Below are 12,201 nucleotides of genomic sequence, written 5' to 3' on the forward strand. Positions count from 1 at the left end.
TTTCCATACCTGCCCTTTATTGGACTCATCTAGCAGGCTGGCTCTGAGCCCTTCACACTTCTCAGACACCGCCCATACTATTTAGGAAGGTGCCATCATTCTGTGAAGGCCCAGAGCCACCCAAGTCTTGGAGTGCCAAATAGAATCACCAACCAGAAGGTTGTGGGAGGGAAGGGAGACAGGTGGACTGGAAAGGCAAGGCTCTTCAATGAAAGGGACTGATCCCAAGGGAAAGCTTTGGTCCAGCAGCATCTCCTGAGGGCACACGGAACCCTAAGGAGAGAGACTCAGGGGCTGGATGCAGTAGATCTGCATGCTGCACAGCTAGATGGCAACTTTGAGGAGGCGCTTGATGTCAGGCTCAATGTTGATGGTGGGGAAGGTGCGGCTGTAGCGGCGGAAGGGCTCCCCCTCCGGCCCAATGAGGAACTTCTCAAAGTTCCAGGCCACATCTGAACGGCGCACGGGGCTCCAAATGATGAACTTGGGATCGGTCATGAGGGATAAGGGGTCATCATAGGGGTAGGGGAGCTTGTCCTTCAGGTAGGCGAAGACAGGATGCTCGTTCTGACCATTCACCTCACACTTTTGGACAAGGGTAAAGGTGGGCTGGAATCCACCCCCAGGGCGGACATACTTGAGGCTGTTCAGGATCTCCTCATTCTGACAGTTCTCCTGGGGGAAGAAAAAGACAAAGAGCATGGAAGAGGGAAGGGGGAAAATGAAGGATCCACAAAAAACCTTTCAGCCTCCAATACTCCTGTCCCAGGATCATTCTTTTCTCTGGAGCTTGGTTCCCCCGCCGCTGTTCTTTCTTTTTCCTTCACTGGTTTTACCCTACTCTTGACTTGGAAATTCCCCATTCACAGCTATGGTTTGATGGTCTGCTTAGGCCATTCCTGAAAATGCTTGCAGTTCCTCACTTGACTGCTCTTACAGCAAATGATGTAGCACTTTCGAACTGGTGCTTCTTTCTTAAACTACCCTGAACAGTTCTTAGGGTATCTGTCTGAAACTTCAAGGAATCTTTTTTTTTTTTAAGATTTTTATTTTATTCATGAGAGACAGACAGAGAGAGAGAGAGGCAGAGACACAGGCAGAGGGAGAAGCAGGCTCCATGCAGGGAGCCCGATGTGGGACTCGATCCCAGGTCTCCAGGATCACGCCCTGGGCCAAAGACGGGCACTAAACCACTGAGCCACCCAGGGATCCCAACTTCAAGGAATCTTGAATTCAGGGCAGTAGAAAGAAAGGAAACAGAGGCTCAGGTGATGCCACCTAGAATTCTCCCTTCCATTGGCCTCCTACACACACACACTCTCTCTCTCTCTCTCAGTCTCTCCCTCTCTCCTTCTCTCTCTCTCTCTCTCTCTCTCTCTCACACACACACACACGCACGCACATATCCTGCCACAACCTTCCCTTCCCCTCTGCCCTGACTTTGCCTCCATTGCTTCTGATTACATGTGAGTGTTGAGTATAGCTCTGCCTCTGTCCTCATCTCCTCAAGCTAAGGGTGAAATCGAGGACTTAGAAGAATGGGATTTATGGCTTCTTGCTTTCATATTGCCTTGTCCTAGATCTGAAGTGTAAGTAGGAGGAAGCTTTGATGAAGGAAGTCCCCATTCAAGAAAGTCCAGGTGCCACAAAGGCAAAGTAAGTTAGAGACAACAGTGGATGTACTCTTTTTTTTTTTTTTTGTGGATGTACTCTTAAGTGGAACTGCTCAGTGACCAACAAGGAAGAATTAACCGGGACAGAGTGTTTAGGTTCTGGAATAGGCCAGGGAAGGAACGTTAGGGAAGTAAGTGCTTGAGGGCTAAAGGTTGTGAATGTGGTTTTATCATACCTCTTATTTCCAGACTGCTATCCCAAGATTTCTGCCCTCACACTCACTCACTGTACTCATCTGTGAAGGTTTTAGCTCAGAGCCTGTTACCTGCCTGTCATTCCCAACCCCCCAGCCATCCCTGTCCTATCCCCACTCGACATTCTCCACCCCTGACAACACCCAAAGGCTCATGGAAACCCTTACTTTCCACCCCTCCCCCTGGATCTAAGAGTCAGATATCTCCCTGTGGGAGAAAGTTCTTGCCTCTGACCTACTAGAACCAATCAGTACAGTCAGTTCCAGGCCATCATGACATCTTGAGCCCAAAGGTCATCTCTATTAGACTGCCTATCTCTTAATGCAAATGGATGGATGGCTACTGGTAGGTTGCGGATTCTCTCCAGCCACTAGCTAGCCTGAAGTGATGGCATAAGGATGGAGGTTTTGCCCTTCTCTCCAGCTCTAGAAACAGACTGAGACAAAGAAGAAACAAAGAAAGAGTGATGGTTTGGGCTCAGGTGTGTCACAGCCAATGACACTTCTGCCTTCCTGCTGTATCTCTGCTAATCAGTTTCTTGCCTTCATGCCACTGTGAATTGAACTAAGGGGCTTATAATTAGAGGGCTCATTTGAGGACATTTTGCCTGCTAGTGCTGTTAAAATAATAAGTGAAAATAGAAGAAGAGTCCCTAAAAGACAACCTGAGGTGTGTGGGCTGAAGATCTAGAACTTGACCCAGTAATCAGAGACAGAGATTTGATCCCTGTATGGGCCACACACATACACACACACCAAAAAAAGAAAGAAAGAAAGAAAGAAAGAAAGAAAGAAAGAAAGAAAGAAAGAAAGAAATAAAGAAAGGAAAGCAAGAATGAAAGAAAGAAAATACTCCCGACACCTACCTCATGAAAAAGAAAAGAAAAAGAAAGAAAAGAAAGAAGAAAGTAAAGAAAGAAAGAAAGAAAGAAAGAAAGAAAGAAAGAAAGAAGAAAGAAATTAGAGGCAGAGAGGTGCATGTGATGCCCAGAGGAGACACGTGTAGGTTGCAAACCCTTAGCTTTCCACCAAAATCACTCTCCACTTGCCAAACAAAGTCCTTCAATCTAAATAATACAGTTGCTTTTGCTTTTGCTTGCATATTACTTATTTTTCAAGTTATTTTTGTACATCTTGTCCTCTGAACCTTACAATTCTCCTATGAGATAAATGGTATTATTATCTCCCATTTACAGATGAGGAAACCAAAACAGAAAAATCAAGGGACTCTTCCTAGGGCACAGAGCCCCTGACTAGCAAAACCACATCTAGCTGGAACTAAGGTCTCCTGGGTCACCTCAATCCTAGTTTGATTGGTGATCTTCTATTTCCTCCACTCATCCATTCAGTGGATATTTAATGAGTGCCTTCTCTACAGCAGAGAGAAAAACAGACCTGGTACCAGCCCTCACGGAGTATAATGGGAAGACACTAAACAACAAAACCCCACTCTCAGTATTTAAGCACAGACAGAGCCGTGTATATTTCCCTACGTATTCACGTGTACCTGAAAACCTAGGTTAACAAAATGTCCCTAAAATTCCAGACACACTGACACACACAGTCATTCTCCCCCTCCCCTTAGCCTACCAAAGCTTCAGCAAACCCAACTCCTTTGGGTACAATACGAGGGACCCCTCACCTGATGTCCAAATTGGTTGCAAGGGAAGCCAAGAACCACCAGGCGCCTGGGAAAGCGGCATTGCAGCTCGTTGAGCTGGGTGAAGTCCCGGGTGGTTGTGCCTCAGAGCGAGGCCACATTCTCAATCAGCACGGCCCTGCCTCGGAACGTATTGAAATCTACCTTCTCCCCATCCAGGCTGATAGCACTGAGGTCGTAGAAGGACTTGGCTATGTAAGCCATGGTGAAGGCGCAGAGTGAGACCTGCAGAGTGGTGTGAGCCCGACTTAAGGGTCTGTTAAAGGGATGGGGAGGAGGGAGGAGCCTGGAAGGATGGGAAGGATTTCACAATGGGGCTTTCAGCATCCCCAGGATGACTTAGCAAAAACAGTCACCCACCTGTAAGTGCTGTTCCAACAAGAAGGTTGTTGCTCCTCCTATTTACAGACTCTGAACAAAGCCACCGACCTGCTCCACCCTGCTGGCAACCTGGGAAGGGCCAATTTGATATCTATGTACAAACATGAATAATTCACTCCTTGCAGGAAACTAGAGCCCCAAAGGTCAAACGGGGAGGAAAAAAGGGAGGGAGGGATGCAGGATTGACACCGACTTGCCCCAGCAAGTTATTTTCGCTTCACACAGACGTTCATTGTCTGCTGAGGGCCAAGCTCTGAACTGTGCAATTTTGAGGTCAAAGTCTGCCAAGATCTGAAAGATAAGGAAGAGAATTGGGGTGCATGTCCCCTTAACTCAGATCACAACTGAAATATACGTATTATCGTGCACGTGTTTTTCTTTGGCTGTTGTTTTGCACAAGCACAGAATCAAAGGGATCCTCAGGAGGACAATGTGCTTTTCTAGGAATAATGGCTCAGTGGCTCAGCTTGAGCCCGGCTGAAGAGGTGAAGTTCGTCTTGGAAAGTCCTTCTGTGAGTGATGTTACCTATGCCGGAGAGCACCTCTGCCCTTGTCTGCTGCATGGCACCGCCTCCTATTCTGTGTCCTAGGTGCCATCAGTTGTGGCCGGGGTAATGGTGAGGAGTCACAGAGCAGGTGAGGACCTCCGAGGGGATGAGCTGCACCTGCCTCCTCTCAGACAAATGCTCAGTCCCAAGGACCTCTCCCAGCAGGCTTGTGCTGCTCCTTTCCCCCACAGAAGGAAGTGTGCAGGGAGTCAAAGCTGCTATGGTTCTAAACCCAGCCGAGCTGCCGAGCTGCCCGTTTCCAGCACCAGCCATGCCACGAACGGCCTGCAGGACATCTGAGGACCTAATGGAAGACCTAGGGCTTCGCTTCATCATTCGCACCCACCAGCTTAATAAATCCATTTTTAAAAACAATGTCTGGATTTCTCCATCGGTAAGACTGGCAATTAGGCTTTACCTGGCCTTGGGATTTTAGAGCATTATTTCAATAACAATGCAAATGTTTACTAGAGAGTGTTTTCACAGGTACATATCCATTGGGAACTGACTTCTAGAAGAAAGAATAAGCAAGGCTTGGGAGCAGCTGGTATTGAGAATCTGATTTGCTGAGAAGATGGAGGAATTACTCACCAGGGGGTGCCCAGCTTTTCTGTCTTTTGTAGCCTGTCCCATGTTCCCACTGGCTGCTCCCTAAAAACAAGCCTCCATTACTTGAGTGGGAATGGATCTTTAAAAGATTCTTAAAAGAGGTGGCAGGAAATACAGAGTGAAGTGTGTCCCCCAGTGAGACTGGGTAGAGTTCCTAGAAACAGCCAATAAGCGTCCCTACCAGGCCACTGCATCAGAAGGACTTGGCCCTTCTGGGGACCAAGGACAGTGGGCTGAACTTAACATGAACTTGCCAGACTCATCTGCATGCCAAGTGCTTCCCCAGAACCCCCGGGCATTGGGATACCTCTTATTGGCTGCCCTTCTGGGGCCTCTGTCCAGGAAGACGTAGAAGTTCCTGAACTGAGGTGGGGGCACACTCTTCCTTAGGGACATACCATCCCTTTTCTCTAAGAGCAACTTAGGACCCTCTGTCATGCAGTACTCACCTTTCCTGGCTAAATATAACTGATGGGCTCTCTTAAAATACTTTTGTCCTTTTGTCTCCAGCTTTCTCTCAAACTGGTCCATTTTCCAGAAGCTTATTACTTTGAAGATGCACATACAGGTGTGTGGTTCCCCCGGCTTTTCACAGGGACAGTTGTTCTGGAAGGTGCATTGGCTTAGTAGGTAAGAAGTCTAGGTAGGGGGTTCTCAACTCTGGCTACAAATGAGAATTGCTTATTGAGATTTTTCTAAATAGAGACGCTAAAGCTTTTCCCTCCAGAGATTTCAGGTCGGCTATCTCTAGCCACGACTCTGCCACTGTTACTTGGGGCCCTTGGGCACGTATAATCACCCTCCTTATCTCCCACAGATATGACTGTTAGGATGGGAAAGAGGAAGTATTGCAAGTTCTCCAACAAGGGCCAGTGAAGATCTTAGGCTACCATTGCCTTGTCTTGTTTGACTCCCTTCTTCATTCTATCCTTTCATTTTCTGCCTCTCCGGTGAACTCTGCGCCCCAAGTATAGTATTTGGCACCCCTAGGCCCCTGAGATTACAGTCTGCCTTGCTGCCCCATCCCAGGGCTAGGACGAACTTCTGAAAGATTGAATCCCTCCTCATGCCTTCAGGGAGACTTGTTCCATCCCAGACAGAGGAGAGCCTTGTTGGCTCTAAAGACTTCTTCAGACATAGCTATTCGGCATCCTCCCAGTGACTCCATCCTATTTCTGCACTTGTAAGCCCCTTGCAGAGCCATGGGGGCTTTGCTGGGGCTCCCCAACAGGTGCCGCTGGGAAGGGTACAATGAGAAAGATGATCAGTTTGCTGCTTTCATTGTCATTCTACTGCTGTTGCTCCAGGTTCTGGAGCCTTTCTCCCAGCACCGCCCCTCCCCTCTCCCTCTCAACTGCTGAGGACCAAGTGAGAACTGCTCCCAGGGACTCGTACAGGCAGCCACACCTGTGGTTTGAAATATTCTTTATTTTGTAAACATCTGTGTTTAAAATAGATGAACCCTGCTCACAATTCATACATTGAACCCGAGACACAGTACACGAAGTTCACCCGTCACAGGGAGATGGTGGGGGCTTGGCAGCAGGTGGGATGCCTGGGGTCGGGCTGAGTCTCAAGAGAGCAGGTGCAGAGGTGGTGAGGAGCAAACAGGCAGGAGCGCCTGCTCAACAGTCTGGGCCTAATGCCAGATCCCAGGCCACCTCCTGGACTGGAGAAGTTTAGGGGTGCGATGCCAACTGTGATACCTGGTGAGCGTAGCTGCCCCTAAAGCTCCAACCCTCCTGCTCCCGTGCCTCTCCCCAGCTGTGGCCCTGATGGATTGGGGCTGCTCAGTTCATAAAATCTCCACCCCGTGTTTTCCCTTCCAAAATACAGCAACACTGACCCACAGGGTGGAGCCAAGGGCCAGCACGTCTGCTTTTTGAAGCCCCTGGCTGCAGGCACTCCAAGGGCTGGCGTCACTGTCTCCCCAACCTCAGTGTGATGCTGTGTCCTGACACCTGAGGAGTCAGTCCTCAAGGAAGCATCCCAGCCATAGTCATGACTTCATCCTAAAAAGTCTGCTAAGTTTCTCATTAATAACAATTTATAACTATTCTTGCCCTCCTTTTCCTTCCACTATGTTAGCCTATCCCTGTTCCTACATCCTGAGCTACCTTCTCCTACTCTGGCAAAGTCAGGAGGAAAGGTTTGGTGATTTCTTCCCCACTTTTTTTTTTTTTTTTTTTTTTTTTGAGGAATAAGGAAGTGGGGCTCTTCATCCTTCACATGTGTGTGCCCTGGACTTTGGGTCTTCGTTGGTGAGTGTTCAGGGCCTGGTTCTTTGCTTTTGCTCCAGCCCTAGCCATGTGATTAGCTAATCTGCAGCTTAAGAATGAGCCTCCAACCCTGGGAAGGTGGGGAGGAACCCTGCCAGGGCCCAGAACTGACTTGTTCCTTCTTTAAAACGCCAACTTCAAGCCACCATTGGGCCATGTGGGGTTAAAGAAACAAACTTCTTCCGGAACAAAGAGCTCTGGAGGAGGGAGTCCACTTCCCTCTTGTAGCCACAGTGCAGGTGGCTCCTGGTCAAGGAGCTAGAGGGGCAAAGGAGCACTTTGTCTGGAAGGCTGAAGAGAACAGCACCAAGCATTTCTATCCAGGGCCTTCTCTCTCTCTCTCCCCGTGAAGTCCCTGCCCTTCCTCCCCAGACTCGGAGGCTCAAGAAAAGCTCAGGAGCTGAAGGCTGGGTTCAGTGGCCATGTCACCTTTCACCTGCCAGGAGGCTGTGGGGAAGTGCCCTCCTTACAGAGAAAGGGAAGTCGCTGCCATATGCCCCTCTGGTTTGCACAATACTGTCTCTGGCCTCCTCTCCTTTGCTTCATCCTGATATACAGGGGCTAGCCCTTCATTACCAAACACTCCCCTTTCTGGGGTGCGTGGTTGGCTTGTCAATATCACTGGCCCCCCCGGGCTTTGCTCGCCCCTGTGGCGCCCTGAGGCTTTGGTACACACCTTTATTTAAATCCGGGAGCCCGGGTGGGAAGAAACTGTGTACACACTGCATGGGAGGTAGAGAACGGAGGTGACTTTTGATCCCTGCCTCCCCTCAACATTTTCTTTTCTTCTCTGAAGCACCTGCTTCTGAGCTCACTTCCCTCAAAGTGCAGGTGGGCAGGCAGCCAAGCAAGGCCAAAGCTGGGAGTGGGTGGGGGGCAGGCAGGGAAGGGTGGGACAGTCCCGGTCTTGAGGACTGCCAGTTCAGTGCTTCCTTCCTACCTTGATGTTCCACTTTCCCAGATCACTGGCGAGGCAGGCCCACAGCACGAGAAGGGATGGTGGGGAGGGAAAGAGAGGAAGAAGCACCCCCGAGGCTTTGGCCCCTTCACAAAGCAGGGTGGGGGGGTTCTCCCAGAAGAAGAGTATGGAACAACCCCATGAGCCTGAGTCCATTCCCTTGGACAGGGTTAGGAAGAAAGGAAACAAAGAAGCAGTATCGGCAGCCACACGGTAGGACACAGAGGGAAAGAGGAGGGAGGGGCTTTGATTCAGGATGCACTGGAGGGGAAGGGGACAAGAAAGAGAAGTGGAAGGAAGAGAGGAAAAGCAGAGAGGGGGGGACAAGATGCACTGAGAAAGAAGGAGCCTTAAAGTGGCCTCACTCCAGACGTGGCCACTGTCTGGGGAGCTCAGGGCAGTGCGACGGTGCCCGTAACATCCTGGGGGCTCATGGCAGGCCCGTGGCAGGGAAATGGGCTGAGGGGAGCCCTTCAGGCTGGAGGACAGGGGGCAGAGGCTGCTCAGAGATGACAGCAGGGCTGCTCTCAGGGCCAGGCAGGGGAGTAGCAGCTACTGGCATTCCACAGGGTCACCCGAGTGAGAGGAGAAGCAGGGCAAAGCCCGACTCCCTGTCTGCCGCAGGCCTCCTGAGGGGACGGGGATCGGCAGGGGCACCACACAGGACCTTCAGCACCAGCAGGTTTTCGAAGAGTTCGCTGGGCCCTCAGGTTTGCCCTCATCCTCCTCCAGCTCGGCCAGTGCCAACTCATTGCTGGCACGTGTCCGGAGACCATCCAGCTCCTTCCTGTGGGCCTGCAGCACCAGCTCTGTCAGCCGCGTGAAAGACTGGGAAACCAAGGGTCACAGGTTAGTGGGGCGCCGCCCCCTCTTCCCCTCCGCAGCCCTGGGACTGTCCCAGCACATCCCCCACCCCCCACTCTACTGGACAGGGCCACTGAGGCAGGGGAGCTCTCACCTCTTTAATGTTGAGGTTGGTGCAGGCACTTGTTTCGTAGAAGTCCATGCCGTACTCCTTAGCCAGCTGCAAGAAAAGAACATTCCTGAAAGGAAGTCAGTAAGGGAAGGGGGGCGCCCATAGCACTTCTGCCATTGCCCTCACCACCCATGCTGTGCTGTGACATTTTCTCACAGCAGGTCTCTCCTCAGACCAGGCGGGAGCCCCTTCCAAGATAACAAGGCTTACCAGATGGGAAAAGGTGCTCCGCAAAGCCCCCTCCCCCGCCCGCACTCCCTGCCCACCTGCACATGGACGTGCCCCTGCCCCCAGCACACACACATCATACATCAGGAGACAAACACCTCACAATCTTGTGCAGGATGTCGAATTCATGAAAAATGGGCTTTGGGGTCAAACAGACTCAGTGTCGCTTTCTACTCAGCAGCTATACGACCTTGGACAAGTTACTGTCTCTAAGGCCAGCACTGCCATCTGTGAAAGGGGGGTGGGGGTGTCTATCAACCAAAGTCAGGTTATGATGGAAAGAGCACGCGTCTCAAAGTCATTGCTTAGCATTGGCCATACACATAGTGCTTGGTAAATACTATTCTGGGAGGGTTTATTCTAAGTAGGATTTGCCTCTACTTTCAGATTTTTCTATGACCCTATATTATTTTTGTATACCGAAAATCCATTTTATTTTAAGTGCTAGGGACTGAAAGAGGGAAAAAAAAAAAGCTCTTGAGGCCCTTGGAGTGGGTGGATGACTCTTGTCTCCATAGTATCCATCCTTCTGTCCTCTGGGAGGGTGGTGTCCCTCGGCACCACCTTCCTACCCTCTCTGCCCCGTGGCTTTTCTGACCGTGGGCCCTTCATTTCTTTATTTTCCTTCCTACCCCTTTCTAGGATAAGGAGTGGGGTGGGACACCTGTAGATAGTAGCTGTGCCTGGATGCTGCTGGTGAAGCCAGCCACTCAAAGCCCTTCCTCACCACGGACACTGGGATGGCCCCTTTAGCAGTGGGTAGTCCTGCTCTGGGACACCTCGAGCTGGGGCAATGGCTGCCCAAGAGGTCTTAATTTCGGGGTGGACCCCAAATCCCTGTCCCAAAGGACAGAAAGCAAACTCCCAAGGATGGCCACATGCCCAGAGCCTTAGGGAACTGTGGGAGGAGCCAGGGTACCCGAGGACGAGGACAGAATCCCAGGTCCCTGCTCTCAGGACTGGCCCTGGTGACAAAAGACCCAGGGATGGATTGGGACAGTCTGCTCCACTTACCTGCTGCCCCTGCTCTCTTCCCACCTGGCGCTTCTGCTCTTCATCAGCCTTATTCCCTATAAGGATCTTCTGGACACCTTCTGGTGCATACTAGGGACAAAGGACAGGCCGAGCTGCCAGTGAGTGCTGCCTTTTCCCCTCACCTCCCACCATTGAGTCCAATGGCCTCCACCCCAGCACCAGACTTAAGAGCCCTAGGGATACAGCAGGCTGACTGGGTGCACGTGTGAGGCCACAAGTACCAGGGCTGACCTGGGGGCCCCATGGAGCTGTCATGGAGACAGCTTAGGGTAAGAGACTCTGGCTACTACTGGTAATTCCTGGGGTTAGAGAACCGGTATCCAAACTGGCAAGGACATTACACTTAAGTCCACCCCTTCGCTCTACCAGTGAGGACTCAGAGAGTTCAAATGGCTTGCCCAAGGCTCCAGAGCCAGGCCCAGAACCCCAGTCTCATGATTCCTCCTGGTCCTGAGATTTCAAGAAGGAAGACGGTCACAGGGTAGGTAGGCTTTGACCTAACTCATTTCCAAGGAAGAAACAGCCATGGTTGCCTGGCGGGGTACAGAGTGTGGATGGCATGGCAGCAGGGGCTTCCTCCTTATGTCTTACTCACCCAGAGGCCTTCATCTGGGCCTGTGAAAGGTAAGGTTTCCTGGGAGTGTTTGCTCACCAACCCTGAGAGCTTCAGCCCTTCCCATCTGGCCCTCACTTCGCCTTCCCCCCTGAGGCACCCTTCCCCCACCCCCAAAGGTGAGGCACCATCTCCTACCTCATCCACATCACTGACCCACTTCATGATGTGCTGGTAAGAGCGCTCGCTGCTAATGTCGTAGACTAAAAATATTCCCTGAATGAGAGAGAGAAGGAGAGAGATAGGGGAGGCAGACGCATACAGAGTCAGGGCACAGTCATGGATGGATCCAGAAGCAGGTGTTGTACCATAAATGCTGGATCCCACTTTCCCTTCTCCCTGCTTAGCATAATAAGGATCCCTCAGCACCCAGAAATGTCTCCTTCTCTTTCATACCCCCAAAGCCATTGTGCCCTAGACCTATCACAGAACTCTCTGAGGTAGGAAGGCACCAAATATCCTGCCTGGGGTCTTTGGCCCAGAGTGAAGGGTGGAGGGTGCGGACGAGGCTGGGGGACTTGCCCTTAGTGTGTGCTCAGAGAATAACTAATGAATGAGTGACCAGGGAACAACCACAAGACAGCCCACGGCTGCCCTCCCCAGCAGACAATCTGAGGGTCCTATTCTGGGAGTCAGTGGCATAAATATCTCACACGTCCAGAGCTGACAGTGTGGATGGCGGTGTCCCACCTCTAAACCCTGAAAATGGTGGCTTACCTGGGCCCGTCGATAGTACTGCTTTGTGATGGTCTGATATCTCTCCTGCCCCGCTGTGTCCCTGCAATAGAAGGCCAGGCCATCAGAAGAGCAGGGACCATAGAACCAGAGGGGAAGGGATGAACAGGAGCTGGGAGACCCTGTACCCTTGCAGGAAAAACTGGGGAGCTACAGGGTGAAAAATGAGGAGCTCTGATCCCCAAGGGGGTCTGAACATACCTGACTCTGCAGGAGAGAGGCCTGATTGATTATCTGCTGCTGACCCGGCTTATGGAGCCTTGCCAGCTCTGTGCCAGGAGCCCCAAGCAAAACTGGGCCTTGGACAACTCT

General features: G+C 51.2%; 2 protein-coding genes across 5 annotated transcripts in view; both read right to left on the reverse strand.

Moving 5' to 3' along the window:
* GPX2 (glutathione peroxidase 2) lies at window positions 1-3,747 on the reverse strand. Its single transcript, NM_001115135.1, has 2 exons — window positions 3,510-3,747; window positions 1-675 (listed from the first exon to the last, which is right to left on the reverse strand). Exons 1-2 carry the CDS (start codon window positions 3,729-3,731, stop codon window positions 325-327), a joined length of 573 nt encoding a protein of 190 aa, NP_001108607.1. The 5' UTR covers window positions 3,732-3,747; the 3' UTR covers window positions 1-324.
* A 2,726-nt stretch (window positions 3,748-6,473) lies between these two features.
* The window catches only part of RAB15 (RAB15, member RAS oncogene family), a 35,581-nt gene continuing 29,853 nt past the window's right edge, over window positions 6,474-12,201 (reverse strand). For all 4 annotated transcript variants that reach the window (XM_038544955.1, XM_038544957.1, XM_038544954.1 and 1 more), the window contains 5 exons: window positions 11,872-11,932; window positions 11,293-11,370; window positions 10,521-10,610; window positions 9,261-9,326; window positions 6,474-9,130 (listed from right to left, as the gene is read on the reverse strand). In XM_038544955.1, the coding sequence (XP_038400883.1) occupies window positions 8,972-9,130; window positions 9,261-9,326; window positions 10,521-10,610; window positions 11,293-11,370; window positions 11,872-11,932 (454 nt within the window). In that variant the 3' untranslated portion in view covers window positions 6,474-8,971. The remainder of the gene's footprint in view (window positions 9,131-9,260; window positions 9,327-10,520; window positions 10,611-11,292; window positions 11,371-11,871; window positions 11,933-12,201) is intronic.

The sequence above is a fragment of the Canis lupus genome, chromosome 8 (assembly GCF_011100685.1).
Source record: "Canis lupus familiaris isolate Mischka breed German Shepherd chromosome 8, alternate assembly UU_Cfam_GSD_1.0, whole genome shotgun sequence".
NCBI lineage: Eukaryota > Metazoa > Chordata > Mammalia > Carnivora > Canidae > Canis > Canis lupus.